This window comes from Entelurus aequoreus, linkage group LG01 (genome assembly GCF_033978785.1).
Source record: "Entelurus aequoreus isolate RoL-2023_Sb linkage group LG01, RoL_Eaeq_v1.1, whole genome shotgun sequence".
Taxonomy (NCBI): Eukaryota; Metazoa; Chordata; class Actinopteri; order Syngnathiformes; family Syngnathidae; genus Entelurus; species Entelurus aequoreus.
In genome coordinates this window covers 59,132,312-59,147,227 of record NC_084731.1, presented here as the reverse complement: position 1 = coordinate 59,147,227, position 14,916 = coordinate 59,132,312, and the positions used below count along the sequence as shown (strand labels likewise).

The 14,916-nt window shown below is 37.6% G+C and overlaps 1 protein-coding gene across 8 annotated transcripts in view; it reads left to right on the top strand.

Moving 5' to 3' along the window:
* LOC133655071 (engulfment and cell motility protein 2) overlaps positions 1-14,916 on the top strand; it is a 164,193-nt gene that overhangs the window by 35,130 nt on the left and 114,147 nt on the right. For all 8 annotated transcript variants that reach the window (XM_062054994.1, XM_062054987.1, XM_062055000.1 and 5 more), the window contains 2 exons: positions 5,845-5,917; positions 9,038-9,088. In XM_062054994.1, coding sequence (XP_061910978.1) covers positions 5,845-5,917; positions 9,038-9,088 — 124 coding nt within the window. The remainder of the gene's footprint in view (positions 1-5,844; positions 5,918-9,037; positions 9,089-14,916) is intronic.

Sequence of the window (14,916 nt, the reverse complement as noted above, 5' to 3'; positions counted from 1 at the left end):
GAGAGTTTTAACTTGCACTTACAGATGTAGCGACCAACTGTAGTTACTGACAGTGGATTTCTGAAGTGTTCCTGAGCCCATGTGGTGATATCCTTTACACACTGATGTCGCTTGTTGATGCAGTACAGCTTGAGGGATCGAAGGTCACAGGCTTAGCTGCTTACGTGCAGTGATTTCTCCAGATTCTCTGAACCTTTTGATGATATTACAGACCGTAGATGGTGAAAACCCTAAATTCCTTGCAATAGCTGGTTGAGAAAGGTTTTTCTTAAACTGTTCAACAATTTGCTCACACATTTGTTGACAAAGTGGTGACCCTCGCCCCATCCTTGTTTGTGAATGACTGAGCATTTCATGGAATCTACTTTTATACCCAATCATGGCACCCACCTGTTCCCAATTTGCCTGTTCACTTGTGGGATGTTCCAAATAAGTGTTTGATGAGCATTCCTCAACTTTATCAGTATTTATTGCCACCTTTCCCAACTTCTTTGTCACGTGTTGCTGGCATCAAATAATGATTATTTGCACAAACATTTTTTTTATCAGTTTGAACATCAAATATGTTGTCTTTGTAGCATATTCAACTGAATATGGGTTGAAAATGATTTGCACATCATTGTATTCCGTTTATATTTACATCTAACACAATTTCCCAACTCATATGGAAACGGGGTTTGTATGACCTTTTGGTGAATTTACAACATTTAAACAATACAAAAAGAATGATATTGTAAGTTAATTATACTAACACAGACACTTTTAAACGAGTTAGCTAGCATATTAGCTCGTGCTAACTGCGCTTGCTTCATTACATTACGATAGCATGTACAAATGTGCATGAAAACACTCCTACAAACATCACACATGGGACGGTTTAGTAAGTAAGAATTGTTTGTTATATTGCAAAACGTATAAACGTTGCCTGGACTGAATAATGAAGAATCCTTTTGAGCAGAAACACTGTGGACGGTTGTACTTTTGTTTTTTTTTCTGTCAAAATTGAAAGTACGAATGCATTTATTTAAAAAAAACAACAAAGAAAAGTATTTCATTGAAACCCATTTTTTCCAGGCTTTTACAGACTACATAGAATGATGTGGCGGGCCAGACCTGGCCCCTGGGCCTTTAGTTTGACACCTGTGAGCTAAACAGACTCAATAAGAGGAGTGGTCCACTCCCGGCTAGCTCTCCAATCAGCTACCGGACTCATTAATTTTACTATGACCTTGTGGTGAATTTACAAAATTAAAAAAATACAAAAAGAATGATATTGTAAGTTAATTATACTAACACAGACACTTGTAAACAAGTTAGCGTATTAGCTCGTGCTAACTACGCTAGCTTCATTACATTACGATAGCACGTACAAATATGCATGAAAACACTCCTACAGACATCACACACGGGACGGTTTAGTAAGTAGAATTGTTTTAGTTATAATGTAAAACTTATAAACGTTGCTCAGACTGAAGAATGAAGAACCCTTTTGAGCAGAAACACTCTGGACGGTTCTACTTTTGTTTTTTCATGTCAAAATTGAAAGAACGAATGCATTTAGTAAAAAAAATAAAGTATTTTATTGAAACCCATTTTTTCCAGGCTTTGGCGGGCTACATAGAATAATGTGGCGGGCCAGACCTGGCCCCTGGGCCTTGAGTTTGACACCTGTGAGCTAAACAGTCTCAATAGGAGGAGTGGTCCACTCCCGGCTAGCTCTCCAATCAGCTAACGGACTCATTAATTTTACTACAAACCCCGTTTCCATATGAGTTGGGGAATTATGTTAAAGTTAAGTTAAAGTTAAAGTACCAATGATTGTCACACACACACTAGGTGTGGTGAAATTTGTCCTCTGCATTTGACCCATCCCCTTGATCACCCCCTGGGAGGTGAGGGGAGCAGTGGGCAGCAGCGTAGCCGCGCCCGGGAATCATTTTTGGTGATTTAACCCCCAATTCCAACCCTTGATGGATGTAAATATAAACGGGATACAATGATTTGAAAATCCTTTTCAACCCATATTTAATTGAATGCACTACAAAGACAACATATTTGATGTTCAAACTCATAAACTTAATTTTTTTTTTGCAAATAATAATTAACTTAAAATTTCATGGCTGCAACACGTGCCAAAGTAGTTGGGAAAGGGCATGTTCACCACTGTGTTACATGGCCTTTCCTTTTAACAACACTCAGTAAACGTTTGGGAACTGAGGAGACACGTTTTTTAAGCTTCTCAGGTGGAATTCTTTCCCATTCTTGCTTGATGTACAGCTTAAGTTGTTCAACAGTCCGGGGGTCTCTGTTGTGGTATTTTAGGCTTCATAATGCGCCACAAATTTTCAATGGGAGACAGGTCTGGACTACAGGCAGGCCAGTCTAGTACCCGCACTCTTTTACTATGAAGCCACGTTAATGTAACACGTGGCTTGGCATTGTCTTGCTGAAATAAGCAGGGGCGTCCGTGGTAACGTTGCTTGGATGGCGACATATGTTGCTCCAAAAGCTGTATGTACCTTTCAGCATTAATGGCGCCTTCACAGATGTGTAAGTTACCCATGTCTTGGGCACTAATACACTTCCATACCATCACAGATGCTGGCTTTTCAACTTTGCGCCTATAACAATCCGGATGGCTCTTTTCCTCTTTGGTCCGGAGGACACGACGTCCACAGTTTCCAAAAACAATTTAAAATGTGGACTCGTCAGACCACAGAACACTTTTCCACTTTGTATCAGTCCATCTCAGATGAGCTCAGGCCCAGCGAAGCCGACGGCGTTTCTGTGTGTTGTTGATAAACGGTTTTCGCCTTGCATAGGAGAGTTTTAACTTGCACTTACAGATGTAGCGACCAACTGTAGTTACTGACAGTGGATTTCTGAAGTGTTCCTGAGCCCATGTGGTGATATCCTTTACACACTGATGTCGCTTGTTGATGCAGTACAGCTTGAGGGATCGAAGGTCACAGGCTTAGCTGCTTACGTGCAGTGATTTCTCCAGATTCTCTGAACCTTTTGATGATATTACAGACCGTAGATGGTGAAAACCCTAAATTCCTTGCAATAGCTGGTTGAGAAAGGTTTTTCTTAAACTGTTCAACAATTTGCTCACACATTTGTTGACAAAGTGGTGACCCTCGCCCCATCCTTGTTTGTGAATGACTGAGCATTTCATGGAATCTACTTTTATACCCAATCATGGCACCCACCTGTTCCCAATTTGCCTGTTCACTTGTGGGATGTTCCAAATAAGTGTTTGATGAGCATTCCTCAACTTTATCAGTATTTATTGCCACCTTTCCCAACTTCTTTGTCACGTGTTGCTGGCATCAAATAATGATTATTTGCACAAACATTTTTTTTATCAGTTTGAACATCAAATATGTTGTCTTTGTAGCATATTCAACTGAATATGGGTTGAAAATGATTTGCACATCATTGTATTCCGTTTATATTTACATCTAACACAATTTCCCAACTCATATGGAAACGGGGTTTGTATGACCTTTTGGTGAATTTACAACATTTAAACAATACAAAAAGAATGATATTGTAAGTTAATTATACTAACACAGACACTTTTAAACGAGTTAGCTAGCATATTAGCTCGTGCTAACTGCGCTTGCTTCATTACATTACGATAGCATGTACAAATGTGCATGAAAACACTCCTACAAACATCACACATGGGACGGTTTAGTAAGTAAGAATTGTTTGTTATATTGCAAAACGTATAAACGTTGCCTGGACTGAATAATGAAGAATCCTTTTGAGCAGAAACACTGTGGACGGTTGTACTTTTGTTTTTTTTTCTGTCAAAATTGAAAGTACGAATGCATTTATTTAAAAAAAACAACAAAGAAAAGTATTTCATTGAAACCCATTTTTTCCAGGCTTTTACAGACTACATAGAATGATGTGGCGGGCCAGACCTGGCCCCTGGGCCTTTAGTTTGACACCTGTGAGCTAAACAGACTCAATAAGAGGAGTGGTCCACTCCCGGCTAGCTCTCCAATCAGCTAATGGACTCATTAATATTACTATGACCTTTTGGTGAATTTACAAAATTTAAAAAATACAAAAAGAATGATATTGTAAGTTAATTATACTAGCACAGACACTTGTAAACGAGTTAGCATATTAGCTCGTGCTAACTACGCTGGCTTCATTACATTACGATAGCACGTACAAATATGCATGAAAACACTCCTACAGACATCACACATGGGACGGTTTAGTAAGTAAGAATTGTTTTAGTTATATTGTAAAACTTATAAACGTTGCTCAGACTGAAGAATGAAGAATCCTTTTGAGCAGAAACACTGTGGACGGTTCTACTTCAGTTTTCTTTCTGTCAAAATTGAAAGAACGAATGCATTTAGTAAAAAAAAAAAAAAGTATTTTATTGAAACCCATTTTTCCAGGCTTTCGCGGGCCACATAAAATGATGTAGCGGGCCCCCGCCTTGAGTTTGACATCTGTGTACTAGAGTGTGCAATTTAATACTAATTAATTCCTTTTTTTCATTCATTTTGTCTGAATGTTCACTTCAATATGTATTTGTTGTTCTATTTAATAATGCAAATACATTGAATAAAAAAAAAACCCACTGACATTTGACAATATGCAGATGCAGCAATTAAAACAACAGTTGCAGTGAGTATGCAGTTTGGAACAGGTGGGTTTTGACTTTGGACTTCAAGGTGTGAAGGGGGTCAATATTACACATGTCAGGTGGTGGAGGGTTATTATTGTTTTTGTATGCTCCATATTTTTTGTAATAATGACATTCATTTTGAGATCAACACATTTGAACACACAGCTGGATGTATTATTCGTATGATTATTATGTCAAATATATAACAAAATAGGATTAACAAAGTGACAAAGTAGTTTTTTATTTTTTTGATTATTGACATACAGTATCTTTCTATACTGTTCATATTTGTTACTTTGTGTAATAATTGTAGTTTAATTTCAAATAAACCTATTTGAATACAACACATAGAAAAGAGGTAAATACATGTAATATATTATTATTACGATTATGTCAAACATAAAAACTAGGAGTGTTTATTTTGGTTGCACTGTTTTGAATGACAATTTAGTTTTTGTCTGTGAGCTCTTATGTTTATTTTATTATTATTATTGACATGTTTTCCTATGCTATTCATATTTGTTACTTTTTGTAATATCATAGTTTATTTTAAATAAACATATTTGATTGCAACACATCCAAAGGGATAATGTAATTATTTTATTATTATTTTGGCTGCCATTTTTTGAATGACAATTATGTGTCTGTCTGGGATCTGTTATGTTTATTTAATTTCATTCTTACTATTTACAATCCTGTGTCTGTCTCTGATTTGTTATGTTTATTTATTTTATTAATACGTGATCGGTTGTTATTTTCAATGCAAAGGTCAGAAGACATTTCATTTTATTTCTTGTTTTCTTTAAAGAGGGTGTCACAGTCAGTTTTGTTTCATCATAAACCATCCTTATGTATCCTAAACGTACTTTAACTGTGACTTGTTTGCTGACGTTTTCGTACCTTGCACGTCTAGACCTTTCTAAACACCTTGGTCCTCCTCCCTGCAGTGTGCACGCTAATACTAGTTATCGCTTCAATTTCACCAGTCTCAGAAAAGAAAAAGAAAAAATCCCGACACTCTGCTGTGAACACCCACTGTTAATGTTTCCTTTGCCGTCTCGCAGGTTTCCCACTGGTGCACACAAAGCACTCTGGCTTTTACTTACATTTCGTGATGGTGCTGCAGTAATGGTGGAAATGACATGAATGCCATTTTAATCAGACTTTATGTCCACAATATTCAGGTGGTCTTTGTCAGGCGCAGAACAGTTTGCTCTGCGGTATGCTGACGGTCCTCAGCTTTATATCACTGAACAGGTGAGCTGCATGCTTTCCTCCCTCATTCTGTCATCACACACTCAAATTAGACCATATATATATATATATATATATATATATATATATATATATATATATATATATATATATATATATATATATATATATATATATATACATATATATACATACATACCCCGTTTCCATATGAGTTGGGAAATTGTGTTAGATGTAAATATAAACGGAATACAATGATTTGCAAATCCTTTTCAACCCATATTCAATTGAATGTGCTACAAATACGAGATATTTGATGTTCAAACTCATAAACTTTTTTTTTTTTTGACAAATAATAATTAACTTAGAATTTCATGGCTGCAACACGTGCCAAAGTAGTTGGGAAAGGGCATGTTCACCACTGTGTTACATGGCCTTTCCTTTTAACAACACTCAGTAAACGTTTGGGAACTGAGGAGACACATTTTTTAAGCTTCTCAGGTGGAATTATTTCCCATTCTTGCTTGATGTACAGTTTAAGTTGTTCAACAGTCCGGGGGTCTCTGTTGCGGTATTTTAGGCTTCATAATGCGCCACACATTTTAAATGGGAGACAGGTCTGGACTACAGGCAGGCCAGTCTAGTACCCACACTCTTTTACTATGAAGCCACGTTGATGTAACACGTGCCTTGCCATTGTCTTGCTGAAATAAGCAGGGGCGTCCATGGTAACGTTGCTTGGATGGCAACATATGTTGCTCCAAAAGCTGTATGTACCTTTCAGCATTAATGGCGCCTTCACAGATGTGTTAGTTACCCATGTCTTGGGTACTAATACACCCCCATACCATCACAGATGCTGGCTTTTCAACTTTGCGCCTATAACAATCCGGATGGTTCTTTTCCTCTTTGGTCCGGAGGACACGACGTCCACAGTTTCCAAAAACAATTTGAAATGTGGACTTGTCAGACCACAGAACACTTTTCCACTTTGTATCAGTCCATCTTGGATGAGCTCAGGCCCAGCGAAGCCGACGGCGTTTCTGGGTGTTGTTGATAAACGGTTTTCGCTTTGCATAGGAGAGTTTTAACTTGCACTTACAGATGTAGCGACAAACAGTAGTTACTGACAGTGGATTTCTGAAGTGTTCCTGAGCCCATGTGGTGATATCCTTTACACACTGATGTCGCTTGTTGATGCAGTACAGCCTGAGGGATCGAAGGTCACGGGCTTAGCTGCTTACGTGCAGTGATTTCTCCAGATTCTATGAACCCTTTGATGATATTACGGACCGTAGATGGTGAAATCCCTAAATTCCTTGCAATAGCTGGTTGAGAAAGGTTTTTCTTAAAATGTTCAACAATTTGCTCACGCATTTGTTGACAAAGTGGTGACCCTCGCCCCATCCTTGTTTGTTAATGACTGAGCCTTTCATGGAATCTACTTTTATATCCAATCATGGCACCCACCTGTTCCCAATTTGCCTGTTCACCTGTGGGATGTTCCAAATAAGTGTTTGATGAGCATTCCTCAACTTTATCAGTGTTTATTGCCACCTTTCCCAACTTCTTTGTCACGTGTTGCTGGCATCAAATTCTAAAGTTAATGATTATTTGCAAAAAAAAAATGTTCATCAGTTTGAACATCAAATATGTTGTCTTTGTGACATATTCAACTGAATATGGGTTGAAAATAATTTGCAAATCATCTAACACATTTTCCCAACTCATATGGAAACGGGGTTTGTACATACATATACACACACAGACACATATATATACATATACACATATATATACACTCATATACATATATTTATATATATATATATATATATATATATATATATATATATATATATATATATATATATATATATATATATATATATATATATATATATATATATATATATATATATATATATATGTATGTATATATATACTGTATATGTGTATATATATTATATATCATCATCATCTCGAAGCGAGTATGACGATCCTCCTGGTAGGGGGGTATCCCTTTAAGGAGGATGCCTGTGCGTGACTTTGTTTAACGTGGGGAGACTGGTGCACAGACAGTCACCACACGATCCTTGACAGATCCGGGTCAGGGTCCCGTGGCATTGAGTCCAAGATGACTGGGGACCCTTTTCTGCTGCATCCTTCATCCGCCATCCTAGCCGTTGTGACGCTCCATAGGGTTAGCAATCATCCTCCGCCTGTTCCACTGTTGAGGTCTTGGGTTGTTATTTCACCATAACTGGGCCCACATGGATGTGGGGGTGCCTTCAGCCCATTTTTCTTCAAGTGTCTCCTTATTGTGCATCTTGAAACAGCCCCACCACCATTTTTCAGAGAGTCCTATATTTCAGCTGAAGTTATTTGTGAATTTTTCTTTGCATCTTGAACAATTTTCCTGGCAGTTGTGGCTGAAATCTTTGCTGGTCTACCTGAATCCCTCATTTTCCATCCTCTTAATCAGCGTTTGAACACTGCTGATTGGCATTATCGATTCCTTGTATATACCCCTTTCCTGTTTTATGCAGTTCAATTACCTTTTCTCACAGATCCTTTGACAATTATTTTGTCTTCCCCATGACTCAGAATCCAGAAACATCTGTGCAGTACTGGATGAAAGATGCAATGGTCTGTCAGGAGCCCATAAACTCACTGACCTTTTATACACACACATTAATTACTAACAGACAGGTCACAGGTGAGGATTGGAACCTTGATTAGCCATTCAAACCGGTTTGTGTCAACTTTTGTGCATGTTATCAGATCAAAGTCACTGGGGTATGTAAACTTTTGATCAGGGTCATTTGGGTACTCTCTTTTGTCATGTTGATTTAAAAAGAGTATACAGTTGTTTGCCAATAAATAGCTTCACACAACCATTAAGCATGAGTGAAAGAAAGGTTTTTGTGTTATCATTCATATTCTCTGAAGAATGGCCAAAAAATCATAAATTCTCCCAGGGTATGTAAACTTATAAGCACGACTGTATATATATGTATACATATATAAATGTATGTATGTCTGGTCGAGGGCTGTATGAGTGCCGCCGACACTGTGGAGCTGCGGTTCAGACAAAGATGTGGCGGCCTTGCGTTTGTGAGTTAATATACGTGAATGCTGAAAATGTGCCTTTTCTTTCAGAGTCGTGGGGACATTAAGAACGGCACCATCCTTCGCTTAGCCATTTCTCCTGTAAGTCAAAATACTTCATTTTCTACATGATTTTTTTTGTACGATTATCGTACAAAAACTAAACACGTTTGCTTTTTTGCCTTTAGCATTAATTTTAGTCACAATCATTTTTTCAATTTGTTATTCATCATTTGAATCAAAAGTAATTATAACACATGATTAATTATAGGAAAAAATAATATTTTTGTATTAATTATGTCATTTTGTTTTTTGGTAACTACTTCCATTTTGTAAAGTGCTGAAAGAATTTCCCACTGAATGTTCTGAAGTCCTGGAAGAGTTACACACATCATGCTACAAATATTGGGGTTTCACCAGAATGCAGTTTAAAAAAAATAATTTAAAAAAAAAACATATTCTACATTTTTGGGGCCAAAATTGAGCATTTTTAAGCATCCAAATAGCTAAATAAACTGAAATGATCAATATTACAGTGCTGTTGGCCACTAGAGGACGCCAAACCAACCAGATACCTGTTCAGTATTTTAGCCACTGATTGGCTCAGCCTCAGGCAACATTACTATATTGGATTAAAATATGAATAAATGGTAGGGCTGTCAAAAAAAAATCAATTTTAGAAAGAATCATGATTCTTATTTGTAACGATTCTAACTGTTGAAAAAAAATCTATTTTTGAAAAATAGATTACATTTTTAAAATGTTTAATCTGTCCTGTCCAGCCACTCAGACAAATCATCTTGTTGATGTAGATTATCTACAAACCCCGTTTCCATATGAGTTGGAAAATTGTGTTAGATGTAAATACAAACCGGATACAATGATTTGCAAATCCTTTTCAACCCATATTCAATTGAATGCACTACCAAGACAAGATATTTGATGTTCAAACTCATAAACTTTATTTTTTTTTGCAAACAAGAATTAACTTAGAAGTTCATGGCTGCAACACGTGCCAAAGTAGTTAGGAAAGGGCATGTTCACCACTGTGTTACATGGCCTTTCCTTTTAACAACACTCAGTAAACATTTGGGAACTGAGGAGACACATTTTTTAAGCTTCTCAGGTGGAATTCTTTCCCATTCTTGCTTGATGTACAGCTTAAGTTGTTCAACATTCTGAAGGTCTCCATTGTGGTATTTTATGCTTCATAATGCGCCACAAATTTTCAATGGGAGACAGGTCTGGACTACAGGCAGGCCAGTCTAGTACCCGCACTCTTTTACTATGAAGCCACGTTGATGTAACACGTGGCTTGGCATTGTCTTGCTGAAATAAGGAGGGGCGCCCATGGTAAGGTTGCTTGGATGGCAACATATGTTGCTCCAAAACCTGTATGTACCTTTCAGCATTAATGGCGCCTTCACAGATGTGTAAGTTACCCATGCCTTGGGCACTAATACACCCCCATACCATCACAGATGCTGGCTTTTCAACTTTGCGCCTATAACAATCCGGATGGTTCTTTTCTTCTTTGGTCCGGAGGACACGACGTCCACAGTTTCCAAAAACAATTTGAAATGTGGACTTGTCAGACCACAGAACACTTTTCCACTTTGTATCAGTCCATCTTAGAAGAGCTCAGGCCCAGCGAAGCCGACGGCGTTTCTGGGTGTTGTTGATAAACGGTTTTCACCTTCCATAGGAGAGTTTTAACTTGCACTTACAGATGTAGCGACCAACTGTAGTTACTGACAGTGGGTTTCTGAAGTGTTCCTGAGCCCATGTGGTGATATCCTTTACACACTGATGTTGCTTTTGATGCAGTACAGCCTGAGGGATCGAAGGTCACGGGCTTAGCTGCTTACGTGCAGTGATTACTCCAGATTCTCTGAACACTTTGATGATATTACGGACCGTAGATGGTGAAATCCATAAATTCTTTGCAATAGCTGGTTGAGAAAGGTTTTTCTTAAAGTGTTAAACAATTTGCTCACGCATTTGTTGACAAAGTGGTGACCCTCGCCCCATCCTTGTTTGTGAATGACTGAGCATTTCATGGAATCTACTTTTATACCCAATCATAGCACCCACCTGTTCCCAATTTGCCTGTTCATCTGTGGGATGTTCCAAATAAGTGTTTGATGAGCATTCCTCAACTTTATCAGTATTTATTGCCACCTTTCCCAACTTCTTTGTCACGTGTTGCTGGCATCAAATTCTAAAGTTACTGATTATTTGCAAAAAAAAAAAAATGTTTATCAGTTTGAACATCAAATATGTTGTCTTTTTAGCATATTCAACTGAATGTGGGTTGAAAATTATATGCAAATCATTGTATTCCGTTTATATTTACATCTAACACAATATCCCAACTCATATGGAAACAGGGTTTGTACTGTATATCTGCTGTACAGGTTTACTTTAGAAAAAAGAAGTGTTGAATATTTTTCTTCTTGCCTTATTTGTATTTGACTTTATTAAATGTTTATTAATTGGCCCTAGTGTGTGAATGTGTCTCTAAATAATCTTTAGTCCGTCCAACTAGTCTCCAAGGATATTTTAGTCAGTCCAATTAGTCTGTAAGTAATCTTTACTCAGTCCAAAACGTCTATAAGTAGTCTTTAGTCAGTCCAACTAGTCTAAATAATATTTATTCAATCCAACTAGACTTTGTCATCTTTAGTCAGTCCAACTAGTCTCTTAGGATATTTTAGTCAGTCAAACTAGTCTCTAAGGATATTTTAGTCAGTCCAACTAGTCTCTAAAGCAGGGGTGGGCAATTAATTTTCACCGGGGGCCGCATAAGCAACCCGAGCACTGCTGGAGGGCCACACGACAATATTTCAATTAAATTTTGCTCAATATTATTTTTGATATACCGTAAGATAAATAATAATGATGATAATAATAATAATAATTAATAATAATAATAATAATTTAATTTAACCTAACTTAACTTTATACAAAAGCAGATTGCTTTTGATGGTCACTTTATCCTGCATTATCCAACATTTTCCCCCATCAGATTTGGACAACCATCTGTTGTTAAAAATAGTTTTTAATCATATTTATTTTATATTGTTTTTTATATTGGTTTTATATGTAATTGTTTTTTCTTTTTATTCAGTCATTGGTGGAGCTAAGGATAATATTTGAATATTGTTTTTAATATTGTTGTGCAGCACTTTGGAAACATTTTGTTGTTTAAATGTGCTATATAAATAAAGTGGATTGGATTGTCACACCTGCCAGCTTGTCCCAACACGCATTTACCTCTGTGAACAAGTCATTACCTGTGGTTGTCTCTTTAATTGACTGCATCAGAGCTCTCATCCAAAGTTAGCGAAAAACAGTCCAAGTCTCCGGGCATTATCAGCGCAACAAAGTCCAATAAGCACTCCTTAATAAACTCTCCGTCAGAAAACGCCTTACTTTTTCTGGCGCTTTTGTGAGAAATGACGAAACTTGTCCTGACGGCTGCATCTCTGGGGGTGTGAAATATGGCACAAAGTCCTTGTTGGGTTTGCAGTTTTACCATCAACGCATCAGCCTCCCTTGCGCGCGCTTCATCAGACACATTCCGGTATTTTCCCTCGTGTTTCTTCGTGTAGTGGCGATTAACATGATATTCTTTAAACACAGCAAGCTGTGTACCACACATTAAGCACACGGCTTTACCATTAATTTATGTAAAGAAATACTTGCCAGTCCAAAACACGCCATTCGTCATCAACTTTTCTTTTTTTTAGCATCTCCTCACTTGTCTCTTTGCACCTTCACTCACAGGTTCCCTCCGGACATACGGCATAAATAACACATTTCAAAATAAAAGCAGCACAGTTGTATTGCGCGCACGACATAGACGTTTTTTAAACTTTATTTTGTAATTTGTAATTGCGCCGTTCAATTCACTCACAATCGCACACGCGCATACGTCCACACGGAAGTAATACAAATAACGCTTTTCAAAACAAAAGCAGCACCGTTGTATTGCACACTCGACATAGATACTTTTTGAAATTTATTTTGTAATTTATGATTGGCCTCACGCGGGCCGGACAGGGATGCGCAAAGGGCCGGATGCGGCCCGCGGGCCGTACAATGCCCAGGTCTGCTCTAAAGTATATTTTGTCAGTCCAACTAGTCTCTTAGGATGTTTTAGTCGGTCCAACTAGTCTCTAAGTAGTCTTTAGTCAGTCCAATTAGTCTCTAGGTAATCTTTAGTCAGTCCAACTAGTCTCTTAGGATATTTTAGTCAGTCAAACTAGCCTCTAAGGATATTTTAGTCAGTCTAACTAGTCTCTAAGGATATTTTAGTCAACTAAATGGTCTCTAAGAAGTATAGTCAGTCCAACTAGTCTCTAAAGAATATTTTGTCAGTCCAACTAGTCTCTTAGGAGGTTTTGGTCGGTCCAACTAGTCTCTAAGTAGTCTTTAGTCAGTCAAACCAGACTGTAAGGATATTTTAGTCAGTCCAATTAGTCTCTTGGTAATCTTTACTCAGTCCAACAAGTCTCTTAGGATATTTTAGTCAGTCAAACTAGTCTCTAAGGATATTTTGGTCAACTAACTGATCTCTACGAAGTCTATAGTCAGTCCAACTAGTCTAAATAATATGTATTCAATCCAACTAGACTCTTTGTCGTCTTTAGGCAAGGCAAGGCAACTTTATTTGTATAGCGCTTTTCATACACAAGGCAGACTCAAAGTGCTTCACAGACAACAAAGTGAAATGAAAGAAAATCAAAGCAAAATTAAAATGCAGACAATAAAAATAAAAACAGTGCGGACGTTAAAAAAGTTAAAAGAATACAATATTTAGCTGAAAGCTAAGGTGAACATAAAAGTCTTCAGTCTAGTTTTAAAAGTAGTCAGAGTTGGGGAGAGTCTGACATCTTCAGGAAGTTTATTCCAGCTATTTGTTGCATAGTGACTGAATGATGCTCTCCCTTGATTTGAGTTTACTCTGGGAACCGCTAACAGATTGGTCTCAGAAGATCTTAGTGATCTAGAGGGCTTATATAGTGGGAGCATATCAGTGATATACTTCGGCCCTAGACCATGTAGTGATTTATATGTGAGCAGGAGGATTTTGAAATCAATTCTCTGATGTACAGGGAGCCAATGTAAGGATTTAAGAATTGGTGTAATGTGCTCACATTTTTTGGTCTTTGTTAGAACTCTAGCAGCAGCGTTCTGAACAAGCTGTAGCTGCCTGACAGTTTTTTTGGGAAGACCTGCAAGGAGACCATTACAATAGTCTAGCCTACTGGTAATAAAGGCATGTACAAGTTTTTCAAAGTCTTGAGCTGACATGAGCCCTCTAAGTCTTTTTACATTTTTGAGGTGATAGTAGGCCGATTTTGTTACTGATTTGATGTGACTGTCGAAATGTAAATCAGAATCTAAAATAACCCCAAGATTTCTGGCTTTATTTGAGGTTTTCAGGGACAGTGATTGAAGGTGTTGGACGACTTTAAACCTTTCTTTTTTAGCACCAAAAACAATTATCTCAGTTTTATCTTCATTTAGTTATAGGAAATTTTGGCACATCCAGTGTTTGACTTGCTCAATGCACTGGCACAGAAGATCTATGGGGTGATAGTCATTTGGTGATAGCGCTACATAGATTTGGGTGTCATCGGCATAGCAATGATGGTCAATGTTATTATTTTGCATGATTTGTCCTAGTGGGAGCATAAAGATGTTAAATAAAGTCGGCCCCAAGATTGAACCTTGGGGGACTCCACACGTTACGTTGGTTGGTTTTGATACAAAGTCACCAATGGAAACAAAATAGTTCCTGTCTTGTAGATATGACTTGAACCAGCTTAAAACTGTGCCTGAGATCCCCACCCAGTTTTCCAACCTGTCCAAAAGTATTGAGTGGTCGACAGTGTCAAATGCAGCACTGAGGTCCAATAGCA